General features: G+C 41.4%; 1 protein-coding gene across 1 annotated transcript in view; it reads left to right on the top strand.

Annotated features, from left to right (window-relative positions):
• col7a1 (collagen, type VII, alpha 1) overlaps positions 1-19,629 on the top strand; it is a 65,151-nt gene that overhangs the window by 20,141 nt on the left and 25,381 nt on the right. The window contains exons 32-78 of the mRNA XM_061784845.1: positions 449-568; positions 637-708; positions 794-829; positions 905-958; positions 1,058-1,129; positions 2,172-2,285; positions 3,928-3,954; positions 4,054-4,107; positions 4,221-4,292; positions 5,071-5,130; positions 5,329-5,364; positions 5,445-5,489; positions 6,007-6,042; positions 6,127-6,171; positions 6,275-6,310; positions 6,445-6,480; positions 6,562-6,594; positions 6,671-6,742; positions 6,841-6,897; positions 7,101-7,136; positions 7,223-7,303; positions 8,414-8,449; positions 8,811-8,855; positions 8,961-9,032; positions 9,148-9,192; positions 9,280-9,315; positions 9,497-9,538; positions 10,467-10,547; positions 10,708-10,743; positions 10,841-10,876; positions 13,165-13,245; positions 13,356-13,391; positions 14,051-14,122; positions 14,219-14,263; positions 14,604-14,639; positions 14,921-14,956; positions 15,487-15,591; positions 16,082-16,147; positions 17,110-17,145; positions 17,218-17,253; positions 17,343-17,390; positions 17,474-17,509; positions 18,649-18,750; positions 18,827-19,036; positions 19,116-19,151; positions 19,315-19,359; positions 19,420-19,536. Of these exons, the coding sequence (XP_061640829.1) occupies positions 449-568; positions 637-708; positions 794-829; positions 905-958; positions 1,058-1,129; positions 2,172-2,285; positions 3,928-3,954; positions 4,054-4,107; positions 4,221-4,292; positions 5,071-5,130; positions 5,329-5,364; positions 5,445-5,489; positions 6,007-6,042; positions 6,127-6,171; positions 6,275-6,310; positions 6,445-6,480; positions 6,562-6,594; positions 6,671-6,742; positions 6,841-6,897; positions 7,101-7,136; positions 7,223-7,303; positions 8,414-8,449; positions 8,811-8,855; positions 8,961-9,032; positions 9,148-9,192; positions 9,280-9,315; positions 9,497-9,538; positions 10,467-10,547; positions 10,708-10,743; positions 10,841-10,876; positions 13,165-13,245; positions 13,356-13,391; positions 14,051-14,122; positions 14,219-14,263; positions 14,604-14,639; positions 14,921-14,956; positions 15,487-15,591; positions 16,082-16,147; positions 17,110-17,145; positions 17,218-17,253; positions 17,343-17,390; positions 17,474-17,509; positions 18,649-18,750; positions 18,827-19,036; positions 19,116-19,151; positions 19,315-19,359; positions 19,420-19,536 (2,766 nt within the window). The remainder of the gene's footprint in view (positions 1-448; positions 569-636; positions 709-793; positions 830-904; positions 959-1,057; positions 1,130-2,171; positions 2,286-3,927; positions 3,955-4,053; positions 4,108-4,220; positions 4,293-5,070; positions 5,131-5,328; positions 5,365-5,444; positions 5,490-6,006; positions 6,043-6,126; positions 6,172-6,274; positions 6,311-6,444; positions 6,481-6,561; positions 6,595-6,670; positions 6,743-6,840; positions 6,898-7,100; positions 7,137-7,222; positions 7,304-8,413; positions 8,450-8,810; positions 8,856-8,960; positions 9,033-9,147; positions 9,193-9,279; positions 9,316-9,496; positions 9,539-10,466; positions 10,548-10,707; positions 10,744-10,840; positions 10,877-13,164; positions 13,246-13,355; positions 13,392-14,050; positions 14,123-14,218; positions 14,264-14,603; positions 14,640-14,920; positions 14,957-15,486; positions 15,592-16,081; positions 16,148-17,109; positions 17,146-17,217; positions 17,254-17,342; positions 17,391-17,473; positions 17,510-18,648; positions 18,751-18,826; positions 19,037-19,115; positions 19,152-19,314; positions 19,360-19,419; positions 19,537-19,629) is intronic.

The following is a 19,629-nucleotide window of genomic DNA, read 5'->3' as shown; positions in this document are numbered from 1 at the left end:
AAATCTGCAGATAATTGACGCCCATTATAATTGCATAGGGAAAAAAAGTTTTTTTTTTTTTTTTTATTAAACCGCCAAAATTCTGGAATTAGCGGGGATAAACCACCAAAAAGCGCTTTCCGGGTTGGTTAAAAAAAATAAAATAAAATAAAAATCCTCTAAAGTCCATAGTATTTGTTTAATAATATAGAATATTAGTGAGTGCTATTTTTGTTATTTAAAAAAAAAAACACATTACAAAATTCTTTAAGGATTTGTTTGGGAGGCTGAAATGGAATAGCATTTCAGTTGATTTCAATACCATACGAGTGTTTTGAGTTAACACGCATGGTCACAGAAAATATTAAACTCGTATCTTAAGGCACTACTGTGAGGTTATGTTTCCCACCAACAAAGTGTCTTTGTATGTGTGCATGTGCATTTGCATGCGCGTGTGTTTGTGTCGTAGGGTCGGGATGGTTTTCCCGGAAGAGAAGGTCCGAGGGGTCCTGAAGGGCGTCCAGGTCTACCAGGGCCTGCCGTCCCTATTGAACCCTCATTGGGGGCAAAAGGCGATAAGGGGGAGAGAGTGAGTAGACCTAAAACATATTCAGTATCTTGCCAATCTGGACTGATCTAACCACTAAATGTTTTTAGGGTTTTCCCGGTATTGATGGAAATCCAGGTCTACCAGGGAGACCAGGTCCCCCGGGAAATACAGGACTTCCTGTAAGCAGAGGAACCAGAATAAGAAATCTAGTCATTCAGCACATGATGTTCTATCAAAGTGATAATGATTTGTCATGTTATGTAGGGTTCACAGGGTCTACTTGGTGTCACAGGAAGCCAAGTAAGTCATCCTCAACTCAAAGATGCTTTCTACTGCTACAAAGCATTATTCCAAACATATTTTCTGCCGCTTTAGGGTGAACCCGGTGTGACAGGGTCACAAGGACCAAAGGGAGATAGAGGAGAAAGGGTGAGCTGCGTTATGATCCCTCCAACTCAAATAAAAGAGATGTGCATGTGAAAACTGTGTGAGAATCTGTTCCTGGTACGTACCTTATTCATGTTTTAGGGAGAGCCAGGATCTACATCGGGAGGAGGTTTTCCAGGGAGGAAGGGAGAACCAGGCATCCTAGGAATACCTGTAAGACGAAATCACACATGAATGTTTTACAGTCAATATATGGGTCATTTTCATATAATTTGATAATAAAGTTATTGATTATTAAAGATTTTGGTCATTCACAGTCAAAGAAATCCTTATTGACAGAGCAAATGGTGGTGGCCCATTGAAATACACTTTTTATAACGGTAAAGACAAAAGAACATAATGGTAAAGGCATAAACAGCTTCATAAAAATCATGTTAGTTGCACAATTTACGCGTTGCCTTTCAATCACTGCGGATACAAGTGCATAAATGATCCTAACAACTCATTAAACCCATTACACTCTTGTCTTGATACAATCGTAATAACGGTAAAGGCATGCAATAGTTCTCACAAATTCATACATATTCATTCATATCTCAGAAACAACACAGTTTATTTTGCTGTCTGCTATTGTGTGAATGCAAAAGGTCTGCCTCATCCTGGCACTTCAGCTCACAGATCCCTCAGCAACAGCATAATGAGGCTTTTTCCAGTGGCATTTATGGTAAAGACAGCTTGGGTGACAAAGAATGACCATTTATAAAAGAACCAAAACTCTGAACTCTGAAGACACTAAGATGCATTTGTGTTAGTTTTCTTGGAAAAGGCATATTAAGCAACAGGAGAAAAATCCTATCTATCCAAAACATGTAACTAGCATCTTCAGAAAACATGTTGTAAATCTTCATTTCAGACACCGAATGGTAAAGATATTTTGGCATTGAAAGTTTTAAAAATATTATTTTTACTAAACAATGATGACCTTTTGATGGATAACAACTGCTAATAATTCAAATATTTTATTTTCAAAAGGAAATTCAGTGGGCTGTGTATTTATCGTTTTTGATTGTTATATGAAAATAACCAATATCCATATGTCTATCGAGACCAAATCAACTGGTTTCACATTCATATGAATTGATCTCAACTTTAACTACACCGCAGGTTATAGAAGGAAATATGCAAATCAGTATTACATTTGGTTAAGCTGTGGCCGAAGATCAAATGAAATGACATTTGAATACTGCCAATTCAGGGGACCCCCGGTCGGCCAGGCAGCGACGGTGCTAAAGGTACCTCAGGACAACCAGGTATACCAGGGCAGGATGGTCGCCCAGGGCTACCAGGAACGCCAGGACTCTCCATCAAGGTTTGGACCTCACTCTTTGTTCCATCTCGTTCATTGTTCACAAGTCAAAACAAAAGCTTATGAATGCATGATGTAAAATTTCTATACACACTTTAAAATACACTAGCCACAATAAATACACCCGCCAACAGAATCTGATGAGATCCAGTACAAGAGCTGTATCAAAAACTGCATTATACCTTATTCAAGCATTATTTTGTGCATTATCCATCCATCCATCCATTTTCTGAGCCGCTTCTCCTCACTAGGGTCGCGGGCGTGCTGGAGCCTATCCCAGCTGTCATCGGGCAGGAGGCGGGGTACACCCTGAACTGGTTGCCAGCCAATCGCAGGGCACATACAAACAAACAACCATTTGCACTCACATTCACACCGACGGGCAATTTAGAGTCGTCAATTAACCTACCATGCATGTTTTTTGGGATGTGGGAGCCAACTGGAGTGCCCGGAGAAAACCCACGCAGGCACGGGGAGAACATGCAAACTCCACACAGGCGGGGACGGGGATTGAACCCCAGTCCTCAGAACTGTGAGGCAGACGTTCTAACCAGTTGTCCACCGTGGTGCCTATTTTGTGGATTATATTTAACTAAATGACTGTGGCAAAATATTGGAAACACCTCTCAGAATGATGTATCCTGTAGTCCTTCTCTTTTCTTTTTTGCACCAATGGGAAATGTAGTCGTTAGTAAACCTTCATGTTTTTAAGACTGTACTCACAGAGAACCCACAAAAGGCAGAAACCATTGCTAAAAATTTACATTAATTACCATTTTTAAATTTACACTTATAATTAGATGTGTTTTAATGCTTCTGAAGACCTTAAGATGAGATTTAATTGTCCTCATTATTGCACCTATCAAATCATTTGTCTCGTTCTTCATTGCCTGGCCTGGGATAATGTTTTGGATCCAAATGGTCAAACGTTTCTCTGTCTTTATGTTTAGAAAAAACAACAACATTTTCCTCCTAATGTGATCATGATAATGAAGACAAACATGAGAAAATAATAGGAGTTTTATTAGTTGTTCTACAAATTTGTATTTAAAGTTATGGAGAGAGAGTATTAAGGACCCTTGGCATGCTTGGATGCACAGTAAACACTTGACAGCTGTGCAGGCACTTAAAAACGAGCTTGCAGGATGCTATTTCACAGTAGCACACATGGTGGTAGCATTGAGCCGCAATACATTGTATAACTTTGTTCTCCAAATATTCTACTGTATTTAGATTATATACAGTATATGCATGAAATAACCATCCATCCATCCACCCATCCATCCATGCCATTAAACTGAGTGTTTTTTCTTTTTTTCATTCAAACTCCAGCAAACCAACATTAAAGTCAGTCAACAGTTTGACCATTGTTTTTTAATTTGGAGAATTGTCCATCCGTTTTCAATACCGCTTATCCTGTTCAGGGTCGCAGGGTACCTATCCTAGCTGTCTTCGGGTGAAAGGCAAACCACACACTGGACTGGTAGTCAGTCAGTCGCAAGGCACATAGACACAGACTCAGAAATATGTTAGATTCTGGTTAGGGTACAAGTTACAAGTCATGTAAATGAAACATCCACCTCTTAACCTTTATGAGAGTCCAGCCTGACAACAATGTTCAGCTTTCTTCTCTCTCCCTCTGCAGGGAGACAAGGGCAGCTCTGGAGAGAGGGTGAGTCACCCCATTGCCATCTTGTCTTCTACTTGCAGAGATATCCTGAGGAACCTGCATGCATAATGACTCTAAACTCTTATCTCTCTGTGCTGCTAGGGACCTCCAGGAGTTGGCAGCGGGGTGGCCATAGCTGGCGAGAAGGGCTCCCCAGTAAGCACAGTCAATCACTGTGCAATGTGCTGACACACTTAGTTAGCAAATGGATTCTGCATGCATGTGGGGTGTTGGTACTTTGCATTCACTAATTGCCTTTTTATAATCAGGGTTCTCCAGGAGCTCCAGGAGTGCAAGGTCCTAGAGGGCTGTCTGGATCACAGGGGACGAAAGGGGACAAGGCAGGTTGATTTACTGTATAAGTAACGGAGTCACAGTCACTGAGACATTGGAGTATTAAGTTGTCATCACTTTGCTGCAATCAACACTTTTAACACATACGTTTCTCATTGAAAAACTGTAATTGGAAAATGTAGTTCAGAAAATGATTGATGTAGGCTACTGTACATTACAAGATAGTTTAGAATTTGAACATGTTGTAATCATGATCATATACATATTATGTCATTGAAACGTTTCCTCAATTATGTTAAATATGCTTTTAAAGCTATAATGGCGTCATATTCGACATATTGTACAGTCCTTCCAAATGATACTTAACCAACAGAGCTACATACAATAAAGTACACCTTGCACCTCACTTGCACTATTGATAATACTTCAAATTGAAATCTGTTGATGGGAAATGATTGGACCAATCAGTGGCTAGAGCAGAGGTCACCACCGTGGTGCCTGTGGGCACCAGGTGGCCCCCAAGGACCACAAGAGCTCCCCAGTGATAGGGCACTGTGATTTCCTCGGAATGTCGTGTAAGTGATCGTTTGAAAATGTAAACACTTGCCGAGATAAGTGTTTCATATTGATATTTTGTTACAATAAGGTAAGAAAAGCCCAAGGTAATAATGTAATGTTAAATGGATAAAAACGTACGTATCCCCACCTCTATGTCGACAAGTGAGTTATTCATTCTCAAAAGATAATGTTTTCTCAGTTCTTCTTCAGCAACTGTCCTCTACTAATGAGTCTTTCAATATGCGTTCCCTGCTTCTCGTTTTACAGGGTGACAGTGCTGTTGGGCTGCCCGGACTACCAGGCAGGCCGGGCGATCCTGGTGACAGGGTGGGTCAGCCTAACAAACAGCTCGCTCAATATTGATGTCCCATGGCTACATAAAGGTTTGACAGTCTCAGAGGAAGAATACATGGGAGTTCTCAAGCTTTTTAGTTGAACTTATTTAATCTTCAAACACGTGGGTGAACAGCCTTTGTGGGCGATTGAATGCCTGCACACATTTAAGAGTCTTGTTATGTCCTTCAGGGTCCTCGTGGGCCCCCAGGAGAAATTGGCAGTAAGGTACGATAAAGGTATGAAAAATGAGATGCGCTGTAACATTTAATGAGAAGGCTGACCTCTATCATGCTCTGTTCCAATAGGGTGATCGAGGCCAGTCGGGTGAGCCTGGATCGCAGGGAGACCGGGTAAGTGGAGATATGAGCAGGAATCAATCAAGCGTGTAGTGGCTTATGTTATTCATGCAGTATATAGTGTCCCTTTAAAAACAAATCAATAGACTTTCACATAAACTTTTCACCTTTGCTACTCCAAAAATCAAAACAGACGTTGCAGTGTATTTTGTGTGGTTGTATGAACACAGTCTACAGACATTCACATTTAGAAAATTGATTTTCAAAGTTTACAACAAAGGACGCAAAAATGAAGTGGAAGATGATGATAAGCATGAATTGACTATCTTGGCCAGACTATGGCCCACATAAATGTCTATTTTCAACACACAAAGATTTTGTCTGTGTGAAATTATATTCATAGCTGCCCAAATTTAGAGGAGCGCTTTGTGTGACAGGCAATTTATGCCTCTTTTGCATGCAAAAAATACAGTTGGATTAAATTGAAATGATGATATTTTTATGCTACATGGAGAGATTGGTGATGCTGTACCAGAACCTTTTGCATCAACTCTGCATTTGTTTCTTCCAGGGAGAAAGAGGACTTGTTGGTGAAACAGGAGAGAGAGTAAGCATAATGCTGTTTATAACAATAGTTTAGTCTATGATTTCCAAGTGTTCATATTGTTTTATTTTCTGAATGTCTTCCTAGGGGGACCTAGGAAAGCAAGGAGCCCCAGGACCACCGGGGTTGAGGGTGACTAACTGGTCGCCACGTACCTTAACGGCATCACCCTTTTAGTTTCATAAGTCGACTTTTACTGGGAGTCTCGTGTCTAAGTCTTTCCATTTGTCCTCAGGGTTCCCCAGGGCCCAGTGGAGCGGCAGGAGAAAAGGTGAGACTGATTCAATTAGGAGTAATCATACGCGATGGGTCGGGTCAGGTAGAACGTGATTCTACTGCAGAATGTCTCATAATCCCATGTAATGAGTCTCCCAGCAAAAGATTCAAGAACTTGTGTGTTCTCAGGGAAGTGAAGGTGCACGAGGCGAACCAGGGCGAAGTGTGAGTTGTCTGAAAAGTAATGAGTAGAATAATTAATAGTTTCATAGATCCTTGAATTTACTGTGTATTAAAATCCTCCAGGTTCCCGGTCCCATAGGAAAGAAAGGGGAACAGGTAAGTTATATCATCTCATACAATCATCAATTTTACCTTGAAACCCTGAGAACTCTACTTTGCTCGTCTTCCCCAGGGAGAGCCGGGGCTGCCTGGTTTTGAGGGGCCCAAAGGAACAAAGGGAGACCCAGGACAGAGAGGGGAGAAAGTCAGTAACAATGCAGTGCTAATGCCTGGAGTTAAGAGAATAAGCACTCAGAACCAGGAAGTATCCCAATGACACATCCTTTGTTCTAACCTTAAAAGGGATCTCCGGGGTCAGGCTTGGGCACAAGTGGAGCTAAAGGAGAGCGAGGAGAGGCAGTGAGTGAAAGACAGCCGTCATCATAACATCACTCTGGAGATTTCTGTTTCATCTACTCGCTCTTCTGCCCGCATCACGATTACACAGCCTGTGAAATATTCCTGAAAATATCTTCTATTATTCATTCCGTGTTCCCTTGTGCCATATTTCAGTCGTGCCCCAAACCACCAATGCATAAAACATGTGCTCTCTTTGTCCTCAGGGAACTCCAGGTATCAGCGGCAGGCCGGGTGCCAAGGTGAAGAGCCTATTGTGCTTCATTTGGCTTTTCTGCTTTATTTGTAATTATCTCCTTGCCAAATTGATCTTGAAATTGCCCCTTAGGGAAACCCGGGTGAACCGGGAGAGAGTGGAGAGGACGGGCGGCCGGGAATCCCAGGGAAACTTGGTCTTCCTGGGAAACAGGTGACTTTTTATCAGGCCCGGCGCGCATCGACCGATGCGGCCGAACCCAACTGACTAGTTCCTCTGCTTGTCGCCGCCATGGTTTTGCACACAAAACATCCCGACAGCTCGTGTCCTGTATTTAAATGAAAAGTTTTGCGCTTTTTTTTTTTTTTTGTAGAAGAGGCAAACAAACATTACTGAGGTATATTATATAAATCGATCACGCCGATAATTTGGGGAAAGCCAGCAACTGCATAAAAGCCATATTTTGTTTTATTTAACGTTCCCAGAGTTGGTAGCCTGAGTGCAAAACTAAAAAATCACCGTCCATACGGGGGAATACTGAACGTACTATTTTTTTTTCCCTTTGAGTATTCTGCATTGGTACAGCTTGGCAGCGGCCGGCTGGTTCTCGCTTGGTATGTGGAAACGTATTTTTTTTTGTAAAAGATCAACAACATACAACATCGAATTTTTGAGTGGCCGTTACATCTGTGATGATGCAATGCCATTCACCTGCAATTCAAATTTTTAAATTCCAGTAAAACTATTGCCTGATGATTGGCAACTCATGAAAACCAGTTGCACAACCCTGCACAATGCGTGACTGTTCAGTAGCATTCGGTTGTGCCCATCTGTGAACATGCGGCGGGCTTTACAGAAGTGATGTGGTTTTCACATTGTAAGATCATATAGACTGAAAGTGTCCCATCAGATTACTCAAAACGCAGCACTTGTTGCTGTCAGAACCTTGGTTGCATATTTGCATTATATCTGTGGTTTGCAAAGGTATGTTGTGATGTATTCACTAGCCTGACACTCTTCTTCGTGCCAGCACGGCATCAGCATCTCTAAGCAGCCACAGACAATTTCTAAGGGAATTGCAATGTAAATGTAAATTAGATTTGGGAAAAGAGACATCTGCCTCGACAAATAAATAATTTCTCAGCAAATACTGTCTACTGTCTAATGTGAGAAGCTGAGAATGCTCTTATAGGTAATACATTATCTCCTATTTATATGTGAGAGAAACAAGCCAATGTGCGTATGTGCTTCTTGCAGTCACTTGAGTGTTTTTTAGTTTTATCCATGTTAAAAAGTCAAGTATTATTCATGCTTGTTTTACAGGGAGAACGAGGGGAGAAGGGGGATGAAGGCACCCCTGTAAGTTTGAGCTCTGATTCTCTTGATATCTGTTACGTTTGCTTTTCTCATGGTCTGTTCTAATGTAAAGAAGTTGAACTCTAATCATGGTGATAATCTAGTAGAAGTCATTGCCACAGTCTCCATGTGACTTGTATCTATTCTATCTGCATTGGCATTTCTAGCTAATAGCTAGCTAGATAGCTAGTACCGGTATTAGCTATCTAGCTATTAGCTTATGTATCACACACGTAATAGAGCACGGCATCGATTGCAATGACACAGCATTTGATTCAAATTGGAGACAATAATGACCTCCATTCTCATAATCTTCAGCACGCTGAAGCGTCTCAATGTTGTTTGTTACCGTATCTTCCCTCAGGGGGAATCAGGACTTCCGGGGAAGCCCGGAGAACGAGGAGTGAGGGTATGAAGTTTCTTTGACTCATACGGTTATGAATTTAGGCTTTAAATATATTGAATTTCACATTGTTGCATGGCTATATTTTCTTTTGTATGGTTTCACCCTCAGGGACTCACTGGACAGTCAGGGCGGTCTGGAGAGAAGGGAGACGTCGGAGAGCCAGGGGAGCCAGGGCGAAATGTGAGGTCCACATTTTTGCAGCTTCACGCAGACAGCTTTTAAATAAGTTGGCATGCCTTTCCACAGGGGCAAGGTCAGCTGCTTAGCATCTTTATTGGTCTGTATTTGTTTACAGGGCAGCCCTGGACTCACAGGGCCCAGAGGAGAGAAGGGACTACAGGTTTGTCCTCATCGAGTTTCATGTCATTTACATACACTGACACATGTAGTTGAATACAGACAGACAAATTTCATTGTCTTCTTTAAGGGACTTCAAGGACCTCCAGGGCCACCAGGGAAACTGGTATGTCACATTCCATACCTCTGTGTTTTCATCAATACAAACTAACATTTGTTTTACAAAATTGATTGCAATTGCATATTTTAATGATTTCATGATTGCATATTTTAATGATTTTTTTCGGATGTCCCCAACAAATTGGTTCTTAAACTGCTTGTAAAGATCTCTGTATGTTCCTCCACAGGCTGACATTCAGGGCCAGTTGAAAGGCGAGAGAGGGGAGAAGGTGTGTAAAAAGATTTGATGTTTGCTGTGCTTTCAGTTACATTGCATATTTAAACACTGTTGTTATTTTAATCATTTGAAAAAAGAGAGAGAAAAGGGAGAAAAAAAATACATCACCATGTTGTCACTATTATAGATTTAATTCATGACCTCAGTCAAATTAAGGTTATCAGGAATCTCAATTTGACCCTGACATGATTCAAACGGGGTGCGTGTCAGATGTTCTGCCTTTTCATCTCAGACCTGATCTTTCTGTGGCATTGAAAAGTGCTCCCCATGCATGTATGGGTTGTCTCTGGGTTTCCTGGCTCCCTCCTACAGTTAGGTTAATTGTAGATTCTAAACTGCCTTTTGATGTGAGTGGATGTGAATGGTTGTTTGACGTTATATGGCCTGTGATTGACTGGCGATCAGTCCAGGACGTACCCCGCCTCTCGCCCACATCCAGCTGGCTCCATCTCATTCTGAACAGGATTATTGGTTGAAAATGGATTAATGAATGGATTATTTAAATGTGTTGCCTTCTGATCTGGAGTCAGACCATTGCCCCACAGGGTCTTCTCTCTTAGTAAAATACAGCCAAGTTGACAGTTGCCATCCTTAACTTTAAATTGGACAGCTTGTCATGCTTGAGGACCACTTTGAAGCACTCATAGAATATGTGGCAATATGGATAAAACTGGCAACATAATTTTCAACGTGACCCAAGAAATCCTTCACCTGCTGACAGCTGCTTTTGTAGATGTGATATGTAGAGAAAAACATCAAGGAATTCTCTCTGAGGAGTCTGACCAATGTCACACGCTTTCATCGGGAATGCTTTTGAAGCAGCCATCATCACCTTGTCATGTGAAAAGTACAAATTGACCGCATACAATTCTTTACTGTGTGGCCCAACTAAGTGTTGATGCTACTGGTGTGTTTGTCAGGGCAACACAGGAAATCCAGGCGCGAACGGCAGCAACGGTCAGAAAGGTGAAGCCGGAAATCCTGGAGCTGTAGGCCCAAGAGTGAGTCTGCCTCCTACTTGCAGTTTATAAACGCTTCCATGAGCTCCTGATCGCGTCTGTGTATGCATCAGTATGCACAGTAAACTTCTTTCCTGTTGATTTGTTATGCATGGCTGATAAACCTGTATGACTTCTTGTTCCCTCGCTGCTCTCTGCGAAGGGTCCTGAGGGACAACGTGGGCCTGCAGGCTCCAGAGTGAGTTTGCTTTCTGTCACTGCAACTCTACTTATAAATTTGTCTGTACAAAAATATAGTCCTTGTTGTGCTTACTTATATTTATCCTCTTTTTCAGGGTGACAGTGGAGAAAGAGGAACGCCTGGAGAGAAGGTTTGAAATGCGACGATCGAACTGAGCCTAACTCGACTTCTTATAACCTTAATTTTGTTAACATAGACACTATCCATAAACAGATTGGGATACACCAATGTACTATGTATGCATGTACTATGCATTAATGCGTCCCCCTACCACCTCCCGGCTTTTAAAAAAAGAAAAAAAAAAAGGTTAGCACATCTGCCTCACAGTTCTGAGGTTGGGGGTTAGAATCCAGGCGCTGGCATTTCTGTGTGGAGTTTGCATATTCGCCCTTTGCGTGGGTTTCTCCGGGTACTCCGGTTTCCTCCCACATTCCAAAAATTTGCTTCTCATCTTCAGTGAAAATTCTAAATTGTCCAAAGGTGTGAAAGTATAAGTGTGAATTGTTGGTGTCCTTGGATGGTGACCAATTGCTGTGTGATAGTCAGGTGCTATAGTTTGAACACAGATTTTGGAAAATACATCAAATATCTGTCTCTAGTAGTCATTGTTGGAGATACCATGATCAGAACATGTCCTATTGTGATGGGCACGTAACGAGACATCAGACAGCCAGGATCTGCGGCGGGAAAGAGTTTGGACAGTTTATCTCTTGAGTAGTGCAGACGATTGGGAACTTCAAATTGAATTCAGCCATGGTATATACACAAACTGTTCCAAACTATGTTGCCACATATCTCTAGAAGGCCTTTAAATCCTTTTGTCATTTTAGTTTTATCCCATGATATTTGCTTTAAGTCTCCTCTCATATTGTAAATCACAGATGCACGTTTTTTTCTCTACCTATATATCTGACGCAATTTAAGGTAATGTGAGCTGGGTAAATCGTGGTTATTGTCAAATAAGATAAACACGTCAAAGAGAATATTGAACCATTTCTATGCCAGTATTGAAATGTATTCTCAAACCCACAGTTTGAAAAAAAAGGGGTTATTTGCGCCTGAGAAATACCTGCTATACTGATTTAAATCAAAATGTCTCCTAAACTTCAAGCATAATCCTAAATGAGGTTTAACATGTGTTTGTTAACTGTATACTACAGTTGTATGCTAGAGATTATGTGAGTGTTGGCAGTGGGTTAGATTATGGTTCCATATACAGTAAACCCAGTGTGGTCCCTGCTTATTCTCATATGTATGTGTAAATCTAATTAATTCACTTTTCCATGTTAGCAGCTGAATAAGGAAGGGGAAAATATGCGGATCATCAGATACACATAAAGAACCCTAGAAAAGTGTAATTTTCACTGTATTAATGGGACCTGCGACCTCCCAAAACAATCTGTAGAATTTCCCCAAATCTTGTCTTGTTTTTGTCCAAATTTACCATCTTGTATTCCTAGCTATATGAACATATTGCATTCTATTTTGAATGGAAATTAGGACTAATCTGCGTCTGTGTGGCCAGTTGGGAAAAGTAGGCTCTTAGATAGTCTGATAGGTGTCTGAAGTTTTCTAGCATTAAAATAGTTTTGGTGTTAATACTGTTGAGTTGGAAATGTACAAAAGCAATACATCCGCATATTGTGTCATCTTATGAGCTTTGCCACTATGGGGATATATCAATAGCCTCTTCTGCTCTAAGGGCTATAGCAAAGGTTTCGACCGCCAGATCGAAATGGTGAACCAAAGGCACATTTTTCAAAAACAGAAAACAGGTGATGCCATTCAAGAGAATCAAATGCTTTTTCGGCATCTATGGAGATCACCACTTCTGTAACCTCCTCAAATGCAGAGTGCGAAGTGTACCAAATATTGAATAATCTATGCATATTATAAAATGACTACCTGGAATGAAGCCTGTTTGTTCCGGATTGATGACTGTTGAAACTGCACTGTCCATAAAGGAGGCTAATATTTCTGTGAGAATTTTATAGAGACAGTTTAAAAAGCTTATTGGACAGGATGAGCTGCATAATAAAGGGTCTTTGTCTTTTCTGAGCAGTACTGAAATTATGGCCTGAGTTTGTGGTAGTTGCTGTTTAAAAAAAAAAAAATAATAATAATAATAATCATGTTACAACTGGCTAAGTATTGATGCGAGCTCATCAGCAAATTTCGTGTATGTCTCAATTGAAAACCCATCCGGCCCACTGGCCTTGCCGCTCTGCATTGATTTGATTGCCCGCATTACTTATGTTTGCTGTTATCTCTCTATCTATCTGTAAACTGTCGTCTGGGGGTGATTGTTGGAATCGCCAGCCTGTCCAAGAATGTAATAATATTCGACAGGTTATCTGGTGGCTCAGACCTGTAGAGAGTCTATATTTGGCTCTAATTTTAACTTCTCTATATAATCAGGGAGAAAGGGGAGCCTCCGGGTTGGATGGTCGTCCTGGTCTGGATGGTAAACCAGGTGTTGCCGGTCCACCTGGTCAGAGGGTACTGGAGCTCCAAACCCAACAAACATGCTGTATGTTGAACATTATCCAAGGTAGAACATGTCCACCGCTAATACTTTTTGTGTGCTTCTTTCTATCTTTAATTTTCAGGGTGATCCTGGGAAATCAGGCGACCCTGGAAGAGATGTGAGTTTATCATTATTACAGCATATTATATTGTATACATGAATAGCAGAAATTTTCAAAAACACTTTTAGGTACATCTTGTTCTTATCGCTCTTTAGATTCATTGCGTTAAGTCATTTGGCCTAGCCTGAAACAGGCTTGCACTTCTAATGTGCATCTTCTAATGTGCATCCTACAGAGCTGTTCACTTGAAGTATTCTGCTGACAAGGGGGGAAATTATCTCCCGGTCAGTTTTCTTTGATGGGATACTGTCACATTAAAAGGGCCATTTTCATAATTTCTCTTCAAGCATATAACTGGTCATTTTATAGTTGTGAGATTAAGTTCTTTCTACGAATAGATGCATGCAATAGCTGTAGCACAAGGTTCCTGTTTCTTCTTCTGTGTACGCTGTCCCATTTAAATTCTTGCAAATTTAGATCATTAGCTTGACATCTGAAAATAATATAATTCAATCTTTCCTGCTATTTGCTGCAACAACACCAGCCAAAGATAGACCCGCACAGTCTGATTGGATCCAATACAAGAGCTGTACTGTATTATTTAATTCTGATTGTACTGTGCAACCAAGTTTTGTAATTTGTATTAATATCTCTCCTTTTAACTGAAAGTGTATTAGATTGATGAAATGAGCCTAAAATACTGAAACTGCCCCCAGGGTTTGGCAGGACTTCGAGGTGAACAGGGTCTCCGAGGGACTGTAGGCGCTCCAGGTACTCCAGGGACACCCGTGAGTACACATCCACACTTAGAGGCAATATAGACGCACGTATATGCTATACATTTGTTTACTAGTGAATACATGTGGTTTTGTGGTTTGTTTCAGGGCAAAGCAGGAGAAGACGGCAAACCTGGGCTTCCTGGCAAAATGGTAATACTGTAAATAGGATTCCACCTTGCAAATGAGTCTATGGTTTAGATTATGTTCAATATCAAAAGTCAGAAAACAGTCTCAGATAAGTACAAATGTGCTTATCGTCTTTAGCATTGTTGAGTTGGTAATAGCATTGATGTGCACTTTCCTAAGAAGCATGCGTGCTGCTGGTCAGAAGCAGTGCAGACTTTTATTTCAGGCTTGACTGCATAATGGCTGCCCTGAATGAGTCTGTAAAGTGGCGCCACTAAATTATCTGAGTGCTCCTACTGCAAAACTGGCCATCATTCAGTTCCCCCCTGTGGAGTTGATAATGCAGTTTGTTTTGATTACACAGGCTGAGGATGGTTTGCCAGGAGAGGATGGGCGAAAGGTTTGTGTTCCATTCTATGATCATTTCACACAGACTGGCGTTTCTTTTATTGTTGTTGATTTTTTTCACATGAACAATAATATTGTAAAAATAGTGGGTGAGGAATGCCCAGTCTAAGTGGACAAACTTTGTGAAAACCACAGTTATAAAATATTCAAACCAAAACGTGCACACGCTTTCGTAAGATTCCAAACATTTACTGAAGGTGCGAATATTCTGAATGATATGTGCGTGAGTGTGTGTTTCTTTTGGATGCTGACGCTTCTTTATTTAATCCACAGGGTGATAGAGGAGACGCCGGAGCTACTGGACGAGATGTCAGTTTTGCCAGATCTCAGTTACATCATCATTCTTCTCAAGTGTCTCTGATGTCACTTTGGTTTTACATTGTGTCCCTCTCTGTCTCCACCTGCCTCCAACCCACTTCCTTTATTGATTACGGCTTACTTTACTTTATTGTGTGACATAAACCCCCTCAACCTCCGTTTTCCTTTCTCGTCATCACCTCCTGCCTCAGTTATGGTTTGTTCTTACATTGAGAGTACCTTCATACTTTGGCTCAGTGCTGCATCAGTTGATGTCACAGCATTGGCTACGATATGTCTCATTCTATCTTCTCATGATCAAACTTACCCTGTAGGAGGGAGTCACTTCTGAGAGGAATCTAGAGCAGTGCCAAATGTCAGACCTCTTTTTTCATGTGCAAATTCCTATTAATGATCTGCAGAACATGAGTGGAGGGGTGGCACTGGCCACCTGCTTTGATGTTATAGTTTAGTTTCCACTATAGGCTGTAAGGAAGTAAGCCAGTGGGAGAGGCTTAGTTGGGTAATAATTTATTTTTCAGGGCCGTGACGGGCAAAAAGGAGAGCGGGGTCTCACTGGGCCTACAGGCCCTGCTGGCCCCTCGGGATCTACTGGACTGCCTGGCAGCATAGGTCCTCCTGGACAGGTGGGACTGACAGAAACATTTTTACTATATACTACTTAGGATGAGGATAATATCCTTCGTGGTTGGCATCATAGTGTTAATGATGAGAGTCAAACAATCTAACTAATGTTATTCTGCAATAAACAATGTAAAAGGCTAAGCATTATTCTGGGCTGTAAGAGCATCACCATTTCTTAATGGATTCAAAGTTTGTCAAAGGACAAAATGTGTGTCTTGTTCGGGACAGGTGAGCTATTATATCTCTCAGGTTAAACAATAATTGGTTCCAAAATATTTGCCTTTTTATGACAGAAGATTAGAGGCAAGATAATGGCCAACTAAGAAATGTCACGGTATTGATGGAAGATCGTAGCACTTTATATATATATATATATATAAATCATATGCAATGATATGCTCTGAGTACAGTTTCTCAGTATTTGCACACAATATCGAAGTAAATGTCAAGTTCCCAATGTCATTACTAATCTATACACTGCACGTCGATCAGGTTGTGTACGTCAAAGGAGTTGAAGCAGCACCGATCCCAGGCCCCCAAGGCCCCCCAGGAACACCTGTGAGTTGGCACGAAATTGCATTTCAACTTTGGTAATAACACTCTTAAAATGCTGATTGCAAATTAACAAACACACCTCACTGCTTTTACTGCAATGTGGTGTGTGAGGAACAATGTGGACCCCTTAGGGCTACAGCGAAGACAGTCATTATGTGGTAAACAATTGTTCACTGTAGCCTTAATCTTTTATTGTCGACAGACATGCAGGGTGTGGTTTTGTGTGAGCGTTTCTCTCTGTAGTCATCTCTTGTGTGGTCGTGTTATCCCCAGCCGCATCACCCTCCCACATGTAACTGCAGTGATGTGTATTTTATCTAATCGGTCTCTGTATGCGCTTGCTTCCTTCCCACAGTCTTATCTGCTCATGTTCGTTTCCCTCCACACTGGAGACAGCCAAGGCTGGGGGAGTTATATTATGCTGTCCTATTCTCTCTCGGAACACCTCAAGGGAATCTTGTAAAAAATGCATAGGTGTTCACTTGGTGTTCACTTTTTCAAGGGCAAACCGTTTAGATTTGGTAATCAAAAGTCGCTCTGACCTCACATCCCATCTTTTTTTTTTTTCCAGAACACAAAACCTCAGGAAAGCCTCGAGCGAATTTGATTAAATCTGGCACAAATATCCACTTAAGCTAATTAGAATTTGGTGGTCAAAGATCACTTTGACCTCACAAAGCTTCTTTTGGATGTATTTCAAGAATTCACGCACTGATTAGGAGAGAATTTTACAGAAACATTATAGTGTAACACTTTGAAATGATGAAGCAATATCATTTTATATCTAGTCTATAAGTGACATCATGATTTTTTTTTCATAACGTGCACAAGGTACACAATTATTTGACTTTTTTTCTAATATGCTCAAAGGTACCACATACATTACGGTGCCTCCATTGATAAGGACCTAAAGTGCATTAGGCTAATCATAACCCCATAATTCTCATTCTCCTCTTGTCCTTCAGGGTGTACCGGGGTTTCCTGGAGCTGTGGGTGCTCGGGTAAGTTGTCCTTATTTGCCCTCAACCAGTGGTCACTATAGTTTAGCTTTGACGTAAAAATTTTTGTTCCAGGGTGAGCGAGGTCCTCCTGGTCTAAAAGGTGAAACTGTAAGTTCAGCTTCTTCGTCTGTAACACTAAACGTGTGATTTTAGTGAGTTTGTTTCTTGTGTTGATCCTGTGGTGCTTCTCTTTCTAGGGGGACCCAGGAGAGGACGGAGCACCTGGCAAACCTGGAACTGCAGTGGTAACACATCCACATTTGTATTTAAATTAGTCTGCGGTGTGTCTGCAATATTCTGGTAAATTTTCCTTTGTTTCAATTAACAGGATGTACAGAGGGCACTGGCCAATCTCGGAATTCAGGTATGTGAACTAATTGTTACGGAGATCTATTTTGCCTGTATCCAGTTTTCTTCCCCAATCCAAAATCAGGCATGCTTGCTTAGTTCAAATGAGACAGAAGGTAATCTTGTTCAGAGTTGCACCCCCCCAACCCCCAAGTCAGTAAGGTTAGCGCTATTAATTACACCATTTTCACCTCTCCAGGAGACCAGAACAAACATGTAAAGGACATAACATAAACATGTAAGTAAGTCAGACAATAAAATTCAGTAGAATAATTCCATTTCCATCCAGCCATTTTATAATCCCGTTCAGTGTTGCGAGTGGGCTGAGGCCCATCCAATACAAACAGCCAGTCACACTCATATTCACACCTATGGACAAAATATCTTAATTAACCTAACATGCATGTTTTGGGAACAGGGAGTTGAAACCAGAGATCCTGGAGAAAACCCATGGAAGCACAGGGAGACCTTGCAAATTCTTCATGAAGACTGAAATGGGATTCAAACCCAGAACCTTTGACTGAGACAGACCTTCTAACCACATGTACCACTATACTGCCCATTAAAAAAACAATTACGGTGGCTCACTTGCAGCAACTATGAAATATTATACTTTTATTTATGTGTGAAAATAAATTACAGTCATAATATAACATCTGTTGAGCAGGGCTTTGTCATGTCAAACAGAATATGTGTGTAATAAACCTCTTCAATCCCATTAAATTGGGTTAGCTGAGTTTTAATGGTCAATAAGAAAATGAAAAATGGGATACACAGGATGCACAGTGATTGAACTAAGCTTGTTGCCATGGACCAAAATTGGTCATTGATGAGCGTCATAACTCACATATCTTTTTCATTAAACACAACCTGCTGTTATTCTTAACATCACACACAAAATCACTTTCTGTGAGCAAAACGGTATTATTCTGAGCTTCTTCCCCAATAGTCTGCTCAAAATGCGCTTTTAAACCACTCCGCCGCCTTAAATTGTTTCTGAACTCAGCAGCAGAAAAATTGCACAAAGGAAACTGATTACAAGTAATTTTCAAGCTGCTGAAATGGAATGCAATGGACTGGTTGAAATCATTTCACAGTCCAGCACCTGTAGCAGACGCTCTCATGGCCTTTTGTGTTGTTCTGCTGTCGATACAGGTGTCTGACCTGAAGGCGGTTGTGGACGGCAAGAACACCGCCATGACTTCTGAAAAAGGAGACAGAGGTGAAGCCGGTCTGAGAGGAGCATCTGGTGCAGATGTAAGTACAACTCGGATAATGATAAATTACCAAGTGAGATTCTAGAAAATGTTTATTTTTATCCATCTAACACCAGGGGTCACGTGGCTTTCCGGGGGACAGAGGGCCAAAGGGGGAACAAGGCGAGAGAGGTCTGATAGGAACACCTGGGCCTCCAGGGAGAGCCATTGGAGAGCTAGGGCCAGTGGGACCTCCAGGACCAGCGGGAGAGCCAGGAAAGCCAGGAATTCCAGGTGTGCCGGGGCGAGCTGGAGAACTCGGAGAGGCTGGGAGACCAGGGGAGAAGGTAAGGAAGAACACTGTGTATAAGGACTTTTTTATTGTACTGAAGGTGATTCTTCTAATATCCCACATTTCTGTTTCAGGGTGACAGAGGAGAGAAGGGAGATAGAGGTGATACTGTGAGTGGAGTAAATTGATAGATCTGACTTCCATGCAACATCACACTCCAGGGAGTCAGAGTGACTGTTTATATGATATGACATAAAAATTGATTGTATTTAAATTACAAAATTTCCCTTTAAAATCTCACCAGTAAGTTGACAATGTTTTTTTCCTCATCAGGGTAAACTGGGGCTTACGGGGCTGCCTGGTCCATCGGGTCAAAAGGTGACGTATTTGTCGATGCAACACTGAAGAACAACTCGATAGCCATTTTTTCCATAACAGGGCGAATCTGCTGACTCAGTACTAATTGGTGCACCTGGCACCAGAGGCCCTCCTGGACTTGTAGGACCTAAAGGAGACTCTGGTGCTCCTGGGCCACCAGGAGCCAAAGGTGACCGGGTAAGATTTACATGCAATAGAATGAAATATCCTGTCACGCTGTGCCACATTTCATCGTGGCTTGTCTCTAATTGCTGCATCATCGGGACTCAC

The sequence above is a fragment of the Phyllopteryx taeniolatus genome, chromosome 9 (genome assembly GCF_024500385.1).
Source record: "Phyllopteryx taeniolatus isolate TA_2022b chromosome 9, UOR_Ptae_1.2, whole genome shotgun sequence".
Taxonomy (NCBI): domain Eukaryota; kingdom Metazoa; phylum Chordata; class Actinopteri; order Syngnathiformes; family Syngnathidae; genus Phyllopteryx; species Phyllopteryx taeniolatus.
The sequence above is the reverse complement of the archived record's forward strand: the minus strand, read 5'-3'. Positions and strand labels throughout refer to the sequence as shown.